General features: G+C 36.8%; 1 protein-coding gene across 8 annotated transcripts in view; it reads right to left on the bottom strand.

Moving 5' to 3' along the window:
- The window catches only part of LOC309609790 (uncharacterized protein), a 301,740-nt gene that overhangs the window by 191,396 nt on the left and 86,868 nt on the right, over positions 1–23,476 (bottom strand). For 2 of the 8 annotated variants that reach the window (XM_082351765.1, XM_082351766.1), the window contains exon 4: positions 10,815–10,914. The exons of 5 other annotated variants lie outside the window; for them this stretch is intronic. In XM_082351765.1, the coding sequence (XP_082207891.1) occupies positions 10,815–10,914 (100 nt within the window). Of the gene's footprint in view, positions 1–2,751; positions 10,426–10,814; positions 10,915–23,476 lie in introns of those variants that run through there. One more of the 8 variants, XM_082351764.1, reaches the window with a different exon arrangement.

Genomic DNA, 23,476 nt, shown 5'->3' on the forward strand with positions numbered 1-23,476 from the left:
TCTACATTCTTTTAAATCAGTGGAACACTGTAGGTATAGAACCCAAGCATAAATAATGTTGTTAGCAATTGGGTATCCATTCACCTTACTGAATGGCAAATAAAAAAGGCATGCGAACAGATATGAAGTACTGGCCAACTTAATTGCTCTTTAAAATACCTGTCTCAACATACCTTGCGAAGTATATACCGGAGGATAAAAGGAGAATGAGGCAAAGGAGGAAATCAGGTACAGAAGGATCTATGATGATGTCAACTTTATTTTAGCTGTAGCACCAAATTGGCCTCTGCTTACTTTGTTTATTCTGGGCATTAGGGTCCTGACTGCCAATGTTAATTGGGTCCATCAAATTTGGATATTTCACCTAACTGAAAATCTTTGAGGATTTCCTTGTAAAAGCACTAACTTAAAAGAATAAAACCTCCTCTATGGAGGTTTAACAGACATAAATGTACACAGTGAATTATAAATCAAGTAATAGGAATAAATACTCATAGCAAATTACAAATAATCCCATTTTACTGAGCATCAATAAAACACAATAAAACTGAGTAATGAAGACAGACTCTTTATCCTCCATGTTAAAGTATAATTTTCAAAAAATAAAATCATGACTCTCCAGCAAATATAAAATTAACACATGTAAAAGATTTTCTTTAACTCATTAACCCTAATGAGAGAGCCAGTAAGATGTTATGATAAATTCAAAAAGAATTTAAGAAGTTGGAGTATTTACAGGAAATTTAACAAAGAAATATTAAAATAAGATTGCTGGGTTAAGATATAAGCTGGTGATGACCAATAGGCCATAAATCTCTGGGGTTATCTGTTTGGAAGATAAGGAGTGTGATTAAATGAAACTATAACTTCATCTGAAATCCCTCCTCATCCCCCAAATCAAAGACTAGTGGGAATCTGAAAAACAATGAGTTGAGAGAATCATCCTTTTACCTAAATTTGTATTTGAATCTCTAGTTATTCCTTTATGATAGTTTTTCTGGAAATGGAATTAGAGTTTCAAAGGCTATGAACTCTGGAGTCAGACCCAGGATTATGTCCCTCTCCCCTCTTCCCCTTATTACTAGCTTTGTCACCTTGGTAACTAAGGCCTAGGTTTGCTCATCTGTAATGTGGACATCATATTATAGAGATGCTAGATAATATATTTAAAAATTTAGCTCAGACCTATAGCTCAAATAGATGGTAGCAACCAAAAGCAATACCTCACCCCTACCCCACTTTATCATGCATTCCATTTAAATGTCATCTCTTCATAGAGGTCTTCCTCGTCCATCTCCTTCACCCCAGATATTCCCTACCAGAGTTCCTTTTCTTTTATAACCTTTTTACAGTTGGTAATTATTTATCTTGTCTGTCTTGACCATGGGACTGGAAGCTTCAGGAAGCAGGGTAATGTATATCTCATTCACCATTGTGTATCCAGAATCAAGCCCAGTGCTTGGCATATAGTAGACATTTAGAAAGTATTTGATAATAAATGAATCTAAGCCCCGCATAGGACAGCATTACCCAACATTATAGAATAGGGCTTATCATAAAAAATGTGGAAACCTGTATTTTTTCCTTCAGGCTTTGCCACTGTCAGGGAATTGAGAAAAGGATTTCTGGATGCATAAATTTTCTTTTAGTCATGTGCCGAAGGATACAGGATATAATGATATAGAATATTTTTGAATACTGTATAATTGTGAATATTAAAATGTACAAACTCATACAACTCGATAACAAAAAACCAAACAATTCAATTAAAAAATAGGCAGAAGAACTAAACAGACATTTTCCCAAAGACATCCAAATGGCCAACAGGTACCTGAAAATATGCTCAATATCACTAATCATCAGGGAAATGCAAATCAAAGCCACAGTGAGATATTACCTCACACCTGTTAAATGGTTATCATTAAGAAGACAATTGATAACAAGTGTTGGCAAGGATGTGGCAAAAAGGGAAACCTTGTACACTGTTAGTGGGAATATAAGTTGGTTCAGCCACTATGGAAAACAATATGGAAATTCCTCAAGATATTAAAAATAAAACTACCATATGACCCATCAATGCTACTTCTGGGTGTATACCTAAAGGAAATGAAAACAGGATATTGAGAGATATATGCACTCCCATGTTTACTGTAGCATTATTCACAATAGCCACGATATGGAAACAACCTAAGGCCCACCAACAGATGAACTGTTAAGAAGCTGTGGTATAATACACACAAATGGAATATTATTCAGTCATGACAAAGAAGGACATCCTGTCATTTGTGATAACCTGGATGAATCTTGAGGACACTATGCTAAGTGAGGTAAGTCAGACAGAGAAAGATAAGTACTATATGATTCACTCATATGTGGAATCTAAAAAAGCCAAATTCATAGAAACAGAGTAAAATGGTGGTTACCAGGGGATGGGGGCGGGGGAGGAATGGGATAGAACATATGTTGTTTAAGGGTACAAACTTGCAACAAGTAGTAAATAAGCCTTAGAGATCTAATAATGCTCAGTATGGTGAAGAGAGACAACAATATTGTATTATAATCATCAAACTTCCTAAGAGACTAGAACTTAGTTATTCTAACCACTCAAATGATAAGAAATGATAATTAGGTAAAGTGATAGAGGTGCTAATTATTGATAAAATGACAATCATACTACAATAATATAAATGTATCAAAATCAGTATGTTGTATCCCTTAAATTTACAGTATGTTATACGCCAAATATATTTCTATTTATTTTAAATATTATTTATTTATTATTTTTTATTTTTGGCTGCTTTGGGTCTTCATTGCTGCACGTGGGCTTTCTCTAGTTGCGGCAAGCGGGGGCTACTCTTCATCGCGGTGAGTGGGCTTCTCGTTGCAGTAGCTTCTTTCGTTGCGGAGCATGGGCTCTAGGCATGCGGGTTTCAGTAGTTGCGGCACTTGGGCTCAGTAGTTGTGGTGCAAGGGCTCTAGAGTACAGGCTCAGTAGTTGTGGTGCATGGGCTTAGTTGCTCCATGGCATGTGGGATCTTCTGGCACCAGCGCTCGAACCTGTGTCCCCTGCATTGGCAGGAGGATTCTTAACCACTGAGCCACCAGGGAAGTCCCATATATTTCTATTTAAAATGTACAAATACTCATTTTGTATTACATATCTAAATATAAATGAAACTAAATTTGTTTAACTTATGAGAATTCCAAAATGCAAGAGATTTATAAAGGTAGCCAATCCTTAACCGTATAAAATGCTTTTCTTCCCAAAGTAATGATAGATTAGATTTCTAGATGTATAAATTATAGACATCCATCACCCTCATTTGTCACCCAGCATTTAGATATCCTTCTCTGCTTCTCTGTTTCATTTAACATAACTCAAGCCTTTAGCAAACTCAAAGAAAAAGCATCAATATAGAAAATCCATATGTGGACTTCCCTGCTTATGTAGTGGTTAAGAATCTACCTGCCAATGCAGGGGACACGGGTTCGAATCCTGGTCTGGGAAGATCCCACATGCCGTGGAGCAACTAAGCCCATGTGCCACAACTACTGAGCCTGCACTCTAGAGCCTGCGAGCCACAACTACTGAAGCCTGCGTGCCTAGAGCCAGTGCTCCGCAACAAGAGAAGCCACCGCAACAAGAAGCCTGCCACCGCAACGAAGAGTAGCCCCCACTCGCCACAACTAGAGAAAGCCCATGCACAGCAACAAAGACCCAATACAGCCAAAAATAAATTAATTAATTAATTTTTTAAAAAAAGAAAATCCACATGTGCTTATTTGAAATGCATACTATAGTAAATGTCCTGGGTGTGGTGCTGACAGAGCTTAGTTTTGTAAAGCATATACTTATTCAAATCACATTTCACAGAATTATTTCATAAGTCTACAAATCTGAAAACATCTGCCCTTACTATTTATTCTTATTCAGTCTTCTGGGAATTTCAGCTCACTTTATCGGAAGAAAACTAAATAGACATTCTGTTCTCATCATTTCTATCTAATGAGAAATGTTCTTGTTATTTCTGCAACCTAGTTATTTTAAATAGTCAAACTCAGAGGCTCAAGATCAAGCTTAAGGTCAAAACCAGTGGGAAAGAAAGTACCTTCCAAACTAAAGGTAAAGTGGCTTCAGTAATGGCTTTGAGTTCTGGATTGAAGAGAAGCACTGAATTTCACGATGGAAAAATTCAGAATGAACTCTTCCAAGGCAAGTAGACTTGAGACCAACCATAAGAATTCAAACAGAAATAGATCTATATGCATCAATTTATCCTTTTATTCTCTAAACTACTTTTTCTGTTAAACTACACGAAGGGACTGTGTTTTACACTTTTGTTTCATTTGGTTACTCTTTGTGTTTGATATGTTTTTCCATTTAAAAAATTATAACAAAGAGCCAAAAAGAGAAAAAGAACACACATTACGACATGAAACCATTTCAGACATAACTTCTGCCTTATGTGGTTCCATATAAATTGAAACAACACATAGGACAGATGGAACAGAAAATGTTTCACATGGGCATTTTAAAACTTAGGAATATGAATTGGTTGAATCTCAAGTGATTCTGTTGATAAAATCAGAAAGACACAAAGCCTTGAAAGTAAATATTAGCCACTGTGTGGCCTTGGCCTAAAAAATTTGAACCTAGAGAAAATCATCTAGCAGGTGGAAAAACAATACTCTTCAAAGTCCATTCAATATCATTTTGTTTCATCAGATTCATCTACATTATGAAACAAAGAAGCCTCGGCGTGACCAGAAAGTTCTAGATTGAGAGAAACAAGAGACACAGATTCTAGGCCATAGTCTATTATTGCTAAGAAATTATAATCTCACCTCTCTAGGCTTCCATTTTTTATCTGTAAATTGAAGGAATTAGATCATACTTAGTATAGCTAGATAACTTAGTAGAACTCTAGATGCCAGATCTAATGTTCTAGAGGTCAATGTTCCCTATGAACATCATAATGTTCAAAGTATCTCACCTACCTTAATACAGAAAGCCCTTAATGAATATCCTTCTTCCCATCAAAGACTATTTTTTAAAAAGGGCTCCTACTGGATGGGAATTAAGAGCACTAAACACAGACTTCTGCCTTCACAGTTTTGTCTAGGCATGGCTTTTCTTTGCCCTTACATGCTACAGTAGCATAGTGGCTTTGAGACCAGGTTGACCTGAGAGTAAAGGTCAGCTTTGCCACTAACTAGTTTATGACCATCTTAAGCAAGTCATTTACTTTCCCTGAGATTTAGTTTTCTCATCAGTAAAATGAGCATATTAATAGTATCTTTATCATAAGGCTTTGTGAGGATTAAATGAGATAAAACACAAAAAGCCATTGGTAAGGTACCTGCCACATGCGTTCAATTATTATTATTGACTATCTCTTCCTATTTTGACATGTCCTGTGGATTCGTGTGGTTGGGGGTGGGGACTTTTGGCTTACACTTGAAGGTGAGCAAAGATTGGTACAATGGAGTGAGTGAAAGGGATTGGGATGGGGGAGAGGCAAATGTAAACTGTCAAATTTAAGCTTCAAAAATAAAATCTGCTGGATAATTATTTTTAAAGAATATTTTTAAAGCTAAATTAACGGCTGCTAAGGGAACTCTTGTCTAACAAATTGGTAACTAAATGCATGTTTAGAATTAGAAGAATTACCAAACTAGGCTCAGTAAAGCCCAACTTTGGATTATTTCATTAAAAAACATTTTCTGCAAATAAAAGAAAATACATCAAGATACTAATAGTGGATATATCTGGATGGTAAAAGTATAGGCAATATTTATTTGCTCCTCTATATACACTTCATTATTTTCCAAGTTACTGTTTTCTAAAGTAAATGTTTTATTTTATAATCAGAAAATTAATCATTATAAGATACGTAATAACTGGAGAAGAAAAGGATATGGATCTTTTATGGATCTGTTTTTCACATTGCTTAGATTCTCCTGCAGCTGTTTAATATTTGCACTTTTTTTTCTTGTTAATGATATAATTATTTAATCTTCCTCTGAGTCTGTAGCATTAAAGTCACTGCCTCAAAGACTGAAATTCTAAGATGATTTCAGTACATCAAACACTCTCACTGGAACACAGTAGAAAGATTCAAGTTAGGAATGAGGGGGCAAAGCAGGCAGAAGAAATAAGATTTTTAAAAAGTGTTTACACATTTAATTTCTTACACAGACATATATATATACATACATATACACATACATGTACATAAATACATACATATTCATACACATACATATACACATTACCCCCATCTCACTTCCTGTTGCTTTTTATCTTGGATAAAGTTTGATTATTGCTAATGATACCCAGCTGTGCCAATTCCTTGGGCTCTTTACCCATGTTTTCCTTTCTCTCGGATGTAATTTCTCTTGCCATTTAAGTAGTCCTTCAAAATGAGGCCATTCTGACCGGCCCTGATCTAGCATATGGTTGGCAAATATCCAATGAGTTCAGGATGCTTAGCCAGATAATTCAGATACCGCAGATGTGGCCTCTGCTTAAATGACCTTAAATGGACTCCAGGGCCTAGAGGCTGAAGGCATGCTAAGAGACCAAATTAGAAGTCGCAGTTAATGGGAAAGTGCATTATCCCTGAATCTATTCATCTAGGAATAGGCATATGTTCAGAATTATTAAAGACTTCTAAGGAGGGCAATCTTATACATTTATTTCTTTTTATAATTAGAGAAGAAATTAGAAACCATGTAGTTCGACCACTTCCTTTTCACACATGAGAAAAATAAAACCAGATATGCTAAGTATTTCACACAGAGCCATCATGTCTCCTGATACCTTGAGTCGGATGTCAGTCTTTGGTTGTAAGCAACAGAAACCCCCCTGGCTATCCTAAGAAAGAAGGAATGTGCTAGAAGATAACGGAGTTCTCACAGAAGTAAAGCAAAGCCTCAAGTGCCAAGATCAGAAAGTACAAAACCAGGTAGCTACAGCGGGCTCAGGAATAGGAACTGTTCAATGTTTTGACAGAGAGCAATCATAGAACATGAGGAACCAACTGTTGTCTTTATTCCTGGATCACTCCATTAACAAGTCCAAGGACCAGGAAGAAAAAGTCAGATTGACTCTTGGGTCATCTACCCACCCCTTAGTCAGTGAGGCATGTACCTTGATTTATGGTCTCAGAAAGTTTTCACTTAATAGGGAAGAGGTAATTCCACAAAAGGAAATTGTAATACTATTATGCTATCGCTCAAAAAGGGAGAATGGATGATAAAACCTCCTATGCCCACTACGCTTGTCCAGTGTTCATTTTACCACATCAAACTGTCTTATTTAGGTGTAAAAATCCGTGAGTTCATTAAACATATTCCTTATACTGCTTACAGAGTCATATATTTCTCAAATTGACTATATATATATTCCTCTGACTTTGTCCTACCTCCTTGTTGACCAGAAAATACCCCTGAGGGAGATAATACACTTACAAATTAGAGTTAATTTAACAGAACCTCCAATAAAGGAGAAAGGGGAAAGCACTGGAGAGCCCTGTACACCCAAGATGGAGGAGTGAAAGGAGAGATCAGGAACACCAAAGACAAACATTGTCTTCTTCACATTTTTGTCTAGTCTTCACCCAACTATAGGGCTCATAAAACTTTGCATTTTTGTCCTATTGCCTTTTACATAAATCTTCTAACTTGTAGGAATTTACTAAGCAGCTGAAGATTAGTTCTTTTCTATGGGAGCCTTAGTCAGGTGAGCCAATTTTTTTCTCTTCATAATGATTGTGGAAAGGTCATAGAAAAATTCAGTTACAGAAAAAAGAAAATCCGTACCAATGAGCTCCTTTTCCCTCAGGTAGCTCTTTGGAATAGGAGACACAAAAATTGATTAATATTTTTCAATTTACCAAGAAGGCTTGCTTTCCAAAACTTTTGCACATGCCAAAAATTTGTAGCAATACTAACGTTCAGGATAGAAATTGTGCAGAGTCAGAGTTTTTCATTGTCAGATAGTCCTAAAGTAATTGGAAGCAGTCTATTTTATTTTCCTCTCTTTCAAAACCCATGTTCAACATATAGTTTCTGGAAAGAGGAAAGAACTGACATTGTTTGAAGACCACACATTAACCCTGCACAGTAAGTATTTTATTGCCATTTTCTTTAGAGATAAAGAAACACGGCTCAAATTTATTCTGTAACTTGCCAAGGTTTAAATTTCAGAATGAGTCCTGCTCTGGAATTTAAATATATCTGTTTAATCACAACATGTATATTTTTTTCCATTATGTCATTGTCCTATCCATTAAACCCAAACACACAAAAAAATCTTCAGTGCAGGAGTTGAAAATTAAAAGAGAATTTTCTTATCATATAATGCTGAAAACATATAGCATGGGTGTCTATTTTAATATGACAGAATATTCAACTGTCATGCAAGATCTGTGTGTGTATGTGTTTTAGATGTATAATATTTAATTAATCCACTATATTTTAGGCTCCTTGTTGTGGGGAGGGTGGCACATCTGTTTGATTTACCTTTATATCACTAGTGCCTAGTATGGGAACTGGCACATAGTAAGAGCTCAATAAATTCTGGTAGAAGTTGTTGGGTGCTAAAATTAGCTCATTATCTCACAGATTATTAAGACTTTTGTTGATTCCTAATCTACAAGTTTCTTCTTTAACCAGTTTGCTAATTCATTCAGCTTCTGATACACAGAAATGAATAAAATCTAATAACCCATGATGCCATTGTAGAACGTACGTTGCTGTTGTTGTTGCTGTATGCTACCATGCTGATCCTGTTAGACACAACATATTTATGAACCACTTTTACAGTGGATGCAGTTGGTGCCTCAACAAGATCCACCTTATAAGGTGCCAATACAGCTACCCTATTCTCCAGAGAACTGCCCTAAGCTGACAGGAACTGCCAGGCCTGCAAGGTTTTGCTCCCCACCCTTCACAAACTGCCTTCCACCATCCCTTCCAGGGTTTCCCACAGGTAATAACTGACTGACATGTAGGTATCAGAAGCCAGTCTGCTCAGCTCAATGTAAGATTAATTCTATGGTATAATTTGTGTGTCAGAACTTCCTGTGAAATCAGACTGAATGTAAACAAAATAGTAGGAGAGGGGGACAGTCAATAGAAGCTTGCTAAGCATAGAGGGAGGAAAGTTTGAATGCAAAGGTCCTGAGGCAAGAGCTCATGGTATCTTCAGAGAATGGCAAGAAAAACGTAAGATTTGAGCAGAGATTTCATGGGGGAGAATAGTGGAGAGGAAGTTGTAAGTTAATACAAGGATACACACTATAAAGGTTTAGATGTTTATGGGTAGCCTTTGAAAACTTCTGCCTGTGGCCTTTGAAAAATTCTGCCTGCAAAGTAATTCTCTAATGGCAGTATGGAATGTTTATTTTATTTTCTCAGGGATATATTCACAATCTTCCTTTAAAATGGTTACTTTAAAGGATTTGCTGCTTTCCTAAGAGTGATTTTACTATTTCTTGGGGCCAACATATTTTCTGTAGACACATCTGTCTGTTAAAGGAAGCAATGGAAAAATTGGATTTAAAATCTTTACATGAGACCCTTAAAACACACATTTATTCCTTATATAGACTAGTATCTGTTCTCACATGCAGCCAGGGTCATATGGTATGAATTCAGTGATTATTCTGAGCACTTCGACTTACAGCTCAAGCGATGCAAAACAAGGACAAAAGTGAGAAGTGATAGTTAAAAAAATAACCTATAAAAATCATATTTTTAGACAAAGCTTTACCTTGGTGATATTTTTTCCCATATGGGTTAAATCCAAATATACAAAATAACTGTTGTACAACATATTGGAGTGACTGGCTACAGTCAATCTAACTGCATGCTTTGCAATCAGTCATGAAAATATCCAGTATGAACACACAGGCATGCTTCAATTCTCATCCCACTAACACAGTCATGGCATATGGACAACTGTGGCATTCAAGCCTATCTAAGTTCATTGTCTTGATTATGTACAATAGTAAACAGAAAATAATGTAATGCTAAATAATAATACCATAGCCAAATTGAGGCACATTGCTGAAAATCACTTTAATGCTGTACTTAGTGTTCCCTATTGGAAATTACAAGATCCCCCAAATTATAGCGTTCACTATTATCAAACTACTATTTTATAATTGTTATAGCATCCAAAAACAGAGATAAAAATCAAAGAATAAGAACTAAAGCTATCTTAGCCAGCACATTCAAGACCATCTCAATTCTTACTAATCTTTCCTCTCTCTTGTACATCATATTAAAGTAGCTGCAGTAACAAATATCTCAGGCATCTATATATGGATTTAACTCTGGGAGAAAGCTAAGGTTTTCTTGTGGACTTACTTTACTTTGTGAAGAGGACTGTGTTATTTGTAGGTCTTATTAATTCTCCTTCATACCAAGTTTCATAGGAAATATAAAGATAAAAAACATTAGTGTCTTGCCTTAAAGAGAACTTGAACCCCACTCTTAGATCTTTCTGGCAATCACTCACTCTGGATTCTACCATCACAAGGGATCCTACCATATTTAATAGTCCAACCAGTCTGACCAGATTACTCTTCTCTAAAGAATGGATACGTTTGCATATGCAATTCCTTCCTCACCACAATCCTCACTCTTCAGCACAGATAGTCACTTGGCAAAATACTTGTCATTGATCAAGAGCCAGCTCAAGTGTCTGCTTCTTGCCACATCATGTCTGCCTTAGTCAGTTTGGACTTCTTTAAAATAATAACATAGATTGGGTGACTTATAAACAGTAGAAATTTATTTCTCACAGTTCTGGAGGCTGGTAAGTCCAATATTAAGGCGCTGGCAGATTTTGTGTCTGGTAATAGCCCACTTCCTGGTTCATGTATGGTCGTCTTCTCACTGTGTCTTCATATGGAAGAAGGGGTGAAGATCTCTCTGGGGTCCCTTTTATAAGGTACTAATCCCATCCATGAGGACGCCACCTTCATTACATAAAAAACTTCCTAGGGTCCCACCTCCTAATACCATCACATTAGGGGTTAGGATTTCAACATATGAATTTGGTGGGGGGGTGGATACAAACATTCAACCCATAACAATGACATAACAATTAAAAAAAAATTTGTCTCCCTTACCTGGCTATAAACATTTATCTTTATAATCTTGATACCTGGTAAAATGTCTGCTACAAGGTAGGTGCTTAAAAATATTTTCCTGTTTATTTGCGACTTGCTTTCTTTCAAAAAAAAATTTGAGTATGGCTTACAGGGAAAAAATGTTTGTTTGATTTAACAGACTGTGTGACTACAGAGCTGAAAAAAATTTTTACGTTCAGGAATTTAGGGGTGGCACATTATCTCAATTTTAGAATCAATCAAGAAAAAAGATTAGGATTCCAAAAAATACCTTCCTGGAAACTTTAAGCCTGTATATTTTATGTGGAATATAAAAAGGCTATTTAAACTTTGAATCTCTGGAAGAAATAAAGGAAATTCTTTGATTATTGTAAAAGGTCATTCTATGCTTAATTAACTGGTCTCCATTTTGGCTTGTCACATCTAAGCTTCAACATTTTAATTAAATCCTTATGCCATTGAATCACATGTCTATTAACACCAAAAAATTATTCTCTACAGCCATGAAAAAAGTCATTGGTCAAAACAGGGACAGTCCTGGCCAGAAGTAGAGAAGTAGACACAATTTGTCTGGAGTTGTCCTCTCTTCCATATCAGGGACTCTTTCAGACCGTCAATAAGTAAGCAAAAATACTTTTTTTAAAGACAACTTAAACAAGAGAAACACAAAAACAAATAAATAAGAAGGAAATTTTTAAAAAGGATAATATATCAGAAAAACAAGTCTCAAAAGAGGCTACCACAATTAAATAAAAAACTAAGGGCTTCCCTGGTGGCGCAGTGGTTAAGGATCCGCCTGCCAATGCAGGGGACACGGGTTTGATCCCTGGTTCGGAAGACCCCACATGCCACGAAGCAACTAAGTCCGTGCGCCACAACTACTGAGCCTGCGCTCTAGAGCCAGAGAGCCACAACTACTGAGCCCATGCACCACAACTACTGAAGCCTGTGCACCTAGGGCCCATGCTCTGCAACAAGAGAAGCCACCACAATGAGAAGCCCGCGAATGAAGAGTAGCACCCCCACTCGGTGCAACTAGAGAAAAGTCCACGCACAGCAACAAAGACCCAATGCAGGCAAAAATAAATATATAAATAAATAAATTTATTTAAAAAAATATATAAAACTAAGCACTAAGCTTCCTGGTAGCCATGGTAAAAAAGAAAAACATAGGGAGGAAGGGTATGTGAATCCCATAAGACAATTAAAGTACAAGATCATCAAAACAAATACTTACAGATCTCTGAGAAGAATTTACCTCTCGAGTCTTCATAATATTAATGATATTTTCCATTGGCCATTTTATATGCCATTTTAATTCCCTCATTCAGTTTCACACACCCATGTTCTCTCAACCTTTCATATTTTTTAATATGCTATTTCCTCTGAATTTAATGCCCTTTCCTCTTCATCTAAACCTGGATTACTTCTTATTGATCCTAAGGTGTCAATCACTGCAGGAAAACTTTTTTCACCCATCTCCTGAGAACTCTTCCTCTCTCTGTCTCTCTGCATTTCTCTCTCTCTCTTTCACACACACACACACACACACACACACACACACACACACACACACACACATTCTCAGCTAAGTATCCCTCCTCATGCTATCATAGCACCTTGGTCATAATTCTGTCCTAACTCTTAGAGATGCTAAATGGTGAAGTAGTTTTGAACTGAACAAGGGAAAGTTGATTGTTGCTTGTGGCATTTAGTCCTTGTCATGTTGCTCCTAGTAGCCCTTAGTTTCTTTATCTCTACAATGAAGGGAATTGATTGGGCTTGAGGATCCTTAATGATCCTTTCAAGTTCAATCATTTTATGATGGCCTGTTTTTTTTTTTTCTTTGTTTGTTTCAAGGACTCAAGATCATTGAAGTAGCAGTAAGGAAACTAACAGGAATAATAACATCAAGACAAAAGCAGACAATACAAACAAAACAATAACCAAGACCTATTTCACCTATGGCCAGAAGAGTCACAGACACCTGACTTATCTAATAATGAGAGTTTTCCATGCTCTAAGATTAAATGAGATCATTATCTAAAGGGTCTAGCACAGTGCTTTTTTAGTTCCTTATCCCTTTCTTATTCACTGCCTGGTAGGGTTGGCCAAGAGAGAAAGAAATGGAATTAGAGATCAAATGCAAGGCACAAAGAAGCCCTACTAAACAGGAGAAAAGACACTAGGAAAATTAAGATTAAAAATACAAAAGTTATTATTATTTTACATTTGCACAGCACTCCATATTTTTCAAAGTACTTTGATATAAATTATATGCTTTTGTTTTAACCATGAAATATGGATAACTTTTAATTGTTAATTCCTTTAATTGCTGTATTTCCTAAGGAATATTCCATTGACATGTTGTCAAAAGATAAATGGGTAGATCATATTTTCTAAGAATAATTTATTTTGCAGCCTTGGGAATTAATTAACATACCATGCTATGCAACTACCAACATGAGAGTTAGTAGCAGAAAGCCAAAGGAAACAGCAAGATGTCATTATTTTCTACTTTGCTAGAAACATAAAAATTTCTGAGCTTTAATTTAATCTTAAATTAGAATAAATATAGAGTAGATCAATTATAAAAATTTGTTTATTAATTGATATTTATTTTCATAATAGAAAACTTTCTCATTTAGATATCTTCTTTTACCAAAACAAACTTTTAGATGAAAATTTTTACAATATCTTTTCAGCTTTGAGGGTTTTGTTTTTGTTTTTAACAAGTACATACTTGCAACAGGCTTGAATTTTTAATGTATACAAAATGGCATAAATCATCCCATCATCAATTCTATTCCAGTTGATAAAAATGGTGGCAAGAACAGGGACGAGGTAGTCTTTCAAAATACAATTTTCAAGAATTAAAATAAGATACTGCATCTTGGTTTTAGATAACTTTTGGTAGTAAACTAGAGGTATATTTGTTTAGATTTAAATTGTTCTGTCTTCCACTGAGATTTATTTAATGGTGTAACAATGATGAATTTTCTGCAGTTTAGTCTTGGAGCACATAATTTAGAAATTTCATGAAAGTACATGCATATCATATTAAAGGAAACAGTATATTAGTTGTAGTTTTAGATGCAGTTCATTAGCAGAAGACCCTCAATACAGGCATACCTCATTTTATTGCACTTTGATTTACTGTGATTCACAGATGCTGTGTTATTTACAAATTGTGAGTTTGTGTCGAGCAAGTCTATTAGTGACCCTTTTCCAATAGCATTTGCTTACTCTGTGTCTCTGTGTCACATTTTGGCAATTCTTGCAATATTTCAAGGTTTTTCACTATATATTTGTTATGGTGATTATGATCAGGGATCTTTGATGTAACTATTGTAATTGTTTTGAGGTGCCATGACCGCACCCATATAAGACAGTGAACTTAATCCATAAATGTTGTGTGTGTTCTGACTGCTCCACCAACCAGCCATTCCCCTGTCTCTCTACCCCTCCTCAGGCTTTCCTATTCCCTGAGACACATCAATATTAAAATTAGACCAATTAATAACCCTAAATGTCCTCTAAGTGTTCAAGTGAAAGGAAGAGTCACATGTCTCTCACTTTAAATCAAAAGCTAGACATGATTAAGCTTAGTGAGAAAGGCATGTTGAAAGCTGAGATAGGCCAAAAGCTAGGTCTCTTGGGCCAAGCAGTTAGCCAAGTTGTAAATGCAAAGGAGATGTTTTTGAAGGAAATAAAAAAACGCTACTCCAGTGAACACATGAATGGTAAGAAAGTGAAATAGCCTTATTGCTGATATGGAGAAAGTTTTAGCGGTCTGGATAGAAGATCAAAGGAACCACAATATTCCCTTAAGTGAAAGCTTAATCCAGAGCAAAGCCCTAACCCCCTTCAAGTCTGTGAAGGCTGAGAGAGATGAGGAAACTGCAGAAGAAAAGCTTGAAGCTAGCAGAGATTGGTTCATGAGGTTTAAGGAAAGAAGTAATCTCCATAACACAAGGTGAAGCAGCAAGGGCTGATGTAGAAGCTGCAGCAAGTTATCCAGAAGATCTAGCTAAGACTTCAGACAATAGTACAAAGCAACAGTAATCAAGACTGTATGGGGGGCTTCCCTGGTAGCGCAGTGGTTGAGAATCTGCCTGCCAATGCAGGGGACACGGATTCGAGCCCTGGTCTGGGAAGATCCCACATGCCGCGGAGCAACTGGGCTTGTGAGCCACAATTACTGAGCCTGCGCGTCTGGAGCCTGTGCTCTGCAACAAGAGAGGCCATGATAGTGAGAGGCCCGCGCACCACGATGAAGAGTGGCTCCCACTTGCCGCAACTAGAGAAAGCAATCGCACAGAAACGAAGACCCAACACAGCCATAAATAAAAATAAATAAAATAAATAAATAATTAAAAAAAAAAAAGACTGTATGGTACTGGCACAAAAACAGAAATATAGCTCAATGCAACAGGATAGAAAGCCCAGAGATAAACCCACACACCTATGGTCACCTAATCTATGACAAAGGAGGCAAGAATATACAATGGAGAAATGACAGCTTCTTCAATAAGTGGTGCTGGGAAAACTGGACAGTTACATGTAAAAAAGAATGAAATTAGAACACTCCCTAACACCATACACAAAAATAAACACAAAATGGATTAAAGACCTAAATGTAAGGCCAGACACTATAAAACTCTTAGAGGAAAACATAGGAAGAACACTCTTTGACATAAATTACAGCAAGATCTTTTTTGACCCACCTCCTAGAGTAATGAAAATAAAAACAAAAATAAACAAATGGGACCTAATTAAGCTTAAAAGCTTTTGCACAGCAAAGGAAACCATAAACAAGGCGAAAAGACAACCCTCAGGATGGGAGAAAATATCTGCAAATGAAGCAACTGACAAAGGATTAATCTCCAAAAGATACAAGCAGCTCAGGCAGCTCAATAACAAAAAACCAAACAACCCAATCAAGAAATGGGCAGAAGACCTAAATAGACATTTCTCTAAAGAAGACATACAGATGGCCAACAAACACATGAAAAGATGCTCAACATCATTAATTATTAGAGAAATGTAAATCAAAACTGCCATGAGGTATCACCTCACACCGGTCAGAATGGCCATCATCAAAAAGTCTACAAGCAATAAATGCTGGAGAGGGTATGGAGAAAAGGGAACCCTCTTACACTATTGGTGGGAATGTAAATTGGTACAACCATTATGGAGAATAGTATGAAGTTTCCTTAAAAAACTAAAAATAGAACCACCATATGACCCAGCAATCCCACTACTGGGCATATACCCAGAGAAAGCCATAATTGAAAAAAAACATATACACCCCAATGTTCATAGCAGCACTATCTGCAATAGCCAGGACATGGAAGCAAGCTAAATGTCCATCAACAGAGGAATGGGTAAAGCAGATGTGGTACATATATACAATGGAATATTACTCAGCCATAAAAAGGAAAAAAATTGTGTCATTTGTAGATACATGTATGGACCCAGAGAGTATCATACAGAGTGAAGACAGAAAGAGAAAAACAAATACTGTATATTAACGCATATATGTGGAATCTAGATAAATGGTATAGGTGACTTTATTTGCAAAGCAGAAATAGAGACACAGACGTAGAGAACAAATGTATGGATACCAAGGGGGAAAGGGGTAGGGTGGGATGAATTGGGAGATCGGGATTGACACATATACACTATTGATACTATGTATAAAATAGACAATTGAGGGGAACATATGTATAGCACAGAGAACTCTACTTAATGCACTGTGGTGTCCTAAATGGGAGGGAAATCCAAAAGCAATGGGATATATGTATATGTATGGTTGATTCATTCTGCTGTGGAGTAGAAGCTAACACAACACTGTAAAGCAACTATACTCCAATAAAAACTAATTAAAAAAAAAGATATTAATGAAGGTGGCTGCACTAAACAACAAACTTTCAGTGTAGAGGAAACAGCCTTCTAATGAAGACAATGCCATCTTGGACTTTCATAGAGAAGTCAATGCCTTGCTTCAGAGCTTCAGAGGACAGGCTAATGCAGCTGGTGACTTGAAGTTGAAGCCAATGTTCATTTACCATTCTGAAAATCCTAGAGACCTTAAGAATTATGCAAAATCTGCTCTGCCTGTGCTCTGTGAATGGAACAACAGAGACTGGATGACTGTACATCTGTTTACAACATGGTTTACTAAATATTTTCAGCCCACGGTTGAGACCTACTGCTCAAAAAAAAAGTTTATTTAAAAATATGACTGTTAATGAATATATGTACCTGTGTAACTGAATCCCTTTGCTGTACCCTTGAAACTAACACAACATTGTAAATCAACTATACTCCAACAAAATTTTAAAAAAATAAAATAAAAATATGACTGCTCATTGACAATGCCCCTGGTAACCCAAGAGCTCTGATGGAGATGTACAATGAGATTTGTGGTTTTTTCATGCCTGCTAACACGATATCCATCCTGCAGCCCATGGATCAAGAAGTCATTTCAACTTTCAAGTCTTATGGTTTAAGAAATACATTTCGTAAGGCTATAGCTGCCACAGATAGTGATTCCTCTGATGGATCTGGGCAAAGTATCTTGAAAGCCTTCTGCAAAGGCTTCACCATTTGAGATACCATTAAGAACATCCGTGATTCATGGGAAGAGGTCGAAAATATCAGCATGAACAGGAGTTTGGAAGAAGTTGATTTCAACCCTCATGGATGACTCTGAGGGGCTCAAAACTTCAGTGGAGGAAGTAACTGCAGATGCAGTGGAAATAGCAGGAGAACTAGAATTAGAAGTGGAGCCTGAAGCTATGACTGAATTGCTGCAGTCTCATGCTAAATCTTGAACAGATGAGGAGTTGCTTCTTATGGATGAACAAAGAAAGTGATTTCTTGAGATGGAATCTACTCCTGGTGAAGACTGTTGAAATGACAACATAGGATTTAGAATATGATATAAACTTAGTTGATAAAGTGGCAGAGTTTGAAATCCAATTTTGAAAGAAGTTCTATTTTGGGTAAAATTCTATCAAACAGCATTGAATGCTACAGAGAAATGCTGGTGAAAGGAAGAGTCAGCTGATGTGGCAGATGTCATTGCTGTCTTATTTAAGAAATTGCCACAGTCACCTCAACCTTCAGCAACCACCACCGTGATCAGTCAGAAGCCATCAACACTGAGGTAAGACCCTCCACCAGCAAAAAGATTAGGACTTGCTGAAAGCTCAGATGATGGTTAGCATTTTTGGCAATAAAGTAATTATTTAAATTAAGGTATATATACTGCTTTTTAAGACATAATGCTATTGCACACTTAACAGACTACAGTGTAGTGTAAACATTAATTTTATATGCACTGGGAAATGCAAAAATTCATGTGACTCACTTTATTGCAATGTTTGCTTTATTGAGGTGGTCTGCAACTGAACTCTCAGTATCTCTGAGATGTGCCTAGAGTGAGAATATCTGACTATCTAAATCTAGCAGAGAGGTTAAACAGAGAACAAATGTGTTTACTTTTAATGTTGAACGTTATAACCTAATTTAAAATATACATATGTAGTGCAATAAGCTTCATAGCCAATATTCCACATTCTTTTTTAACCTCTGAATCACTTAAATCACAGCAGTAACTTTATCCACAGATAAAGTAACATTTGGCAAAATGCAAATGTTTGCACCTTCTCTGTCTCCTCATATTTTTACCTCAGAACATAGGCAGTTAAAATTCTGCTCAAGATTGGGATGAGAGCACTGTGAGTCTTAATAAGAAACACTTGATTATCTCTGGGCTCACCCTGACCACTGAGATGAGGACTTGTTCATCCTATCAGTCAGAATCTGAGTTTTATGGAGCCATATTTTGCTGGCAGACAGGGACACCATGTTAAAGGTAGGTGTTCATGCACACCATGCCCGCCTGGCCTGTCTTCCACTTCCTGGTTTCATACCAGTCTAGTAAGAAAGCCAAGGCCTGGTTCTTTTTCCCACATGTGGAAGGAGGCTGGTCCTTCCCTCTCTGTTCCCTTTTTAATCACAGTTGTGCAATATATTTTAAAATCTTGTTTGTATTCAAAATTAAAATTTTATTTCTTTATTTCATTTCCTAAATTAGAGGAGTTATCTATTTATGGGTAAAAAACATTTTAAAAACCATGAACATTAAAATATGCTCACACATTTTGCTTTATCCTTTATATAGAGTAAATCTCTTTGTAGCAACTGAGCATTATAAAACCATCGTTTATTATATTGGAAGACATCACATCATATACTGTTGCTTTAAAAGTCTCCTGGAATAATGGAAAAAGCATCTATAGTCTTCCAGAAAATTAATGTTATCTCATGTGCCATAAAAATTGCTATGTGATATTAATTCCAGGAAAAAAGTAAAACCCCACTTCACTTGTGAACAAATATTTATTGTATTTTTTAAAAATAAAAAAATGCAGTTAACTAAAAATAATGGTAATATTACCTTGACCTCTTACTTTGACCACTACAAAAAATAGGAAAGTGATTTATATATTTAGCTTGTGCCACTTCCCTTTTATGAGTTCCTTGAAACCAGAAATTACATCTTTCTTATTTTTTAATTTCTAGTGCCAATCACAGTGTTAAAAATCACATATTAAGGACCTCCCTGGTGGCGCAGTGGTTAAGAATCCGTCTGCCAATGCAGGGGACACGGGTTCAAGCCCTGGTCCAGGAAGATCCCACATGCCGTAGAGCAACAAAGCCCGTGTGCCACAACTACTGAGCCCGTACGCCACAGCTACTGAAGCCCACATGCCTAGAGCCCGTGCTCCGCAAAAACAGAAGCCACCACAATGAGAAGCCCGTGCACCACAACATAGCATATCCCCACCTCGTGGCAACTAGAGAAAGCCCGCATGCAGCAACAAAGACCCAACGCAGTCAAAAAAAGAAAGGAAATCACATATTAAGTGCTTTCTGGATAGATGGATGGATGAATGGGACAGACAGAATGGAAAGATAGGATGGACGGACAGGATGATAGAATAGATGAACAGATGAATAAAACTGATGGGTGGATAGATGGGATGTATGGAAGAGAGAGATGGATGGAATGGGTGGATGGGATGGATAAATGAATGAGTGGGATAAACAGAGGGCCAAATAGTTCAGAAGCTTAAGTGTTAGGTAAGTCAAGGTACAAGAACACTGCATTTTAAGTGTCAGTTAACACACATTTACTAGAGGCAAAATGTGTGATAGGTAGTGAGGCTCACAATGATGTAAGAGACATAGAGGACAATTAAAAGTAATAATACAATGTAATACATAGTAGAACAGAAGTAAGTAACGTCACTAGAAGACTAGAAAGAGCTTTACAAAAAGCAAAGTAATTGATTTGGATCTGATGAAGATGATCTTTAACAGTATGGCCTGAAACACTGCATGAGGAAAGCACACATATAATGTACTGGCTCACTGGGAAGAGTCCACTAAATGGACAATAGTGGTAGGAAAAAAGGAAATTCCAGGAAGATGAAACAATATGTGTCAAGGTACAGAGATATAAAAATGCATAGTATGGCCAAGAAAGTGTAAGTAATTTAGGATGGCTTGAATTTATAGCAAAAGAACACATTGAGTCGTTTATTTCAATGCTACAAATTCACTTATGTCTTAGGACTTGTATTTCCAATTTCTGTCTCACTCAGTATGACTTATTACTTTTATTCCTCAACTCTATATTTTGAAAGGAATATTCTCTTGTGACCCATACCAGAGAAAAAAATAAAAATTACTTGGCTTCTTTTTTTGGCTGCACCCACGGCTTGTGGGATCTCAGTTCCCCAACCAGTGATTGAACCCAGGCTATGGCAGTGAAAGTGCCAAATCCTAACCACAAGATCACCAGGGAACTCCCCCCAAAATTACTTGACTTCTTAATGTGTGAACTCCTACTGATATCAATACTTATATCTCTCCTATAGTTAAGAGTAAAAAGCCTTAATAAAAAACTTGGAACCAGAGCGATTCTGATTAGAATATTAGAAGGAAGTGGATAGTGTTGTAGAATCAATTACAGAATTCATTATTTCTCCAAGATTTTATATTTTACTGGATCAACTCAAATTAAAATTTTTAATGCATTAAAATACATACCACTTTTTAAAGTAAGTAAACGGTACTATGGTAAAAATTCTGAGCTTGCATGAATCTAGGTTTCTGTTGTTTCTAGCATTTTCTTTAATATTCATTAGTATTTACTAAAGTTTTTTTTTTTTTTTTTTAATTCTAGCCATATTTGAGCCAAAATGTTGAAGGTGGGAAAGGGTCTCCCAAGGGACCAGTGTGTGGTGGTAGTAGTGGAAATTAGATTGAGAGATCCCAAAACGTAAGTAACATCTAGTTAAAACAAAAACATAAAGACTTGTCTTTAATCTCCAGGAATAAGGGATGACAGAAAGAGCAGCCAACTTGTGTCTCCAATTGCTAATACGAGAATTTGAAAGCATGAGACTGTGAAGGGGTAAAAATTTACCTGTCAATAACTAATTAGGAAGGTGGCTGTATACATAATCACCCTGCAAAGATGAATATCTTTCTTATACACTGCCGATAATGTTTGTAAAATATTGTAAAGATTCCATTCACAGTAGCAACAAGAACTATAAAATTTTGAGGAGTAAATGAAACAAGAAATGTACAAAACCCATGTGAAAACAATGAAACTTTTACAAACATATAAAACAACCAACTAAATGGGGACATACCACTTTCCTGAATAGAAAGACTCAATATTATAAAGAAAAGCAATTATGGTCCAAATCCTCTCAGGATTTTTAAAAAAGTGGACCTTGATTAGCTTATTCTAAAAATTACATAGAAGAAAAAATTTATAAACATTATTTGGCTTCAAAAAGAATTACAGGGCTTCCCTGGTGGTGCAGTGGTTGAGAATCTGCCTGCCAATGCAGGGGACACGGGTTCGAGCCCTGGTCTGGGAAGATCCCACAGGCCGCGGAGTAACTAGGCCCGTGAGCCACAACTACTGAGCCTGCGCGTCTGGAGCCTGTGCTCCGCAACAAGAGAGGCCGCGTTAGTGAGAGGTCAGCACACCGCAATGAAGAGTGGCCCCTGCTTGCTGCAACTAGAGAAAGCCCTCGCACAGAAACGAAGACCCAACACAGCCAAAAACAAACAAACAAACAAATAAATAAATAAATAAAAAGAGTAAGGGTCACTGACTTTAAAAAAAAAAAAAGAATTACAATAGTGCTTTTGCACAGCAAAGGAAACCATAAACAAAACGAAAAGACAACCTACAGAATGGGAGAAAATATTTGCAAACAATGTGACTGACAAGGGATTAATTTCCAAAATATATAAACAGTTCATACAGCTCAATATAAAAAAAAAGAAAGTCACAATCAGCAAATGGACAGAAGATATAAATAGACATTTCTCCAAAGAAGACATATAGGTGGCCAATAGGCACTTGAAAAAATGCTCAACATCGCTAATTATTAGAGAAATGCAAATCAAAACTACTATGTGTTATCACCTCACACTGGTCAGAATGGACATCATCAAGAAGTCTATAAGGGCTTCCCTGGTGGCACAGTGGTTGAGAGTCTGCCTGCCAATGCAGGGGACACGGGTTCGAGCCCTGGTCTGGGAAGATCCCACATGCCGCGGAGTGGCTGGGCCCGTGAGCCACAGTTGCTGAGCCTGCGCGTCTGGAGCCTGTGCTCCGCAACAAAGAGAGGCTGCGATAGTGAGAGGCCCGCGCACCGCGATGAAGAGTGGCCCCCACTTGCCGCAGCTGGAGAGAGCCCTCGCGCAGAAGCGAAGACCCAACACAGCCATAAGTAAATAAATAAATAAAATTTAAAATAAATTAAAAAAAAAAAAGAAGAAGTCTATAAATAATAAATGCTGGAGACGGTGTGGGGAGAAAGGATCCCTCCTACCCTGTTGGTGGGAATGTAAATTGGTACAGCCACTATGGAGAACAGTATGGAGGTTCCTTAAAAAACTAAAAATAGAGTTACCATATGATCCAGCAATCCCACTCCTGGGCATATATCCAGAGAAAACTATAATTCAAAAAGATACATGCACCCCCAATGTTCATTGCACCACTATTTACAATAGCCAAGACATGGAAGCAACCTAAATGTCTGTCAATAGATGAATGGATAAAGATGTGGTATATATCTGTATCTATACCTATTTCTATATATAATGGAATATTACACAGCCATAAAAAAGAATGAAATAAAGCCATTTGCAGCAACATGGATGGACCTAGAAATTACCATACTAAGCCAGACAAAGACAAATATCATATGATATCACTTATA

The sequence above is a fragment of the Balaenoptera borealis genome, assembly GCF_965194805.1.
Source record: "Balaenoptera borealis genome assembly, chromosome: 13".
Taxonomy (NCBI): domain Eukaryota; kingdom Metazoa; phylum Chordata; class Mammalia; order Artiodactyla; family Balaenopteridae; genus Balaenoptera; species Balaenoptera borealis.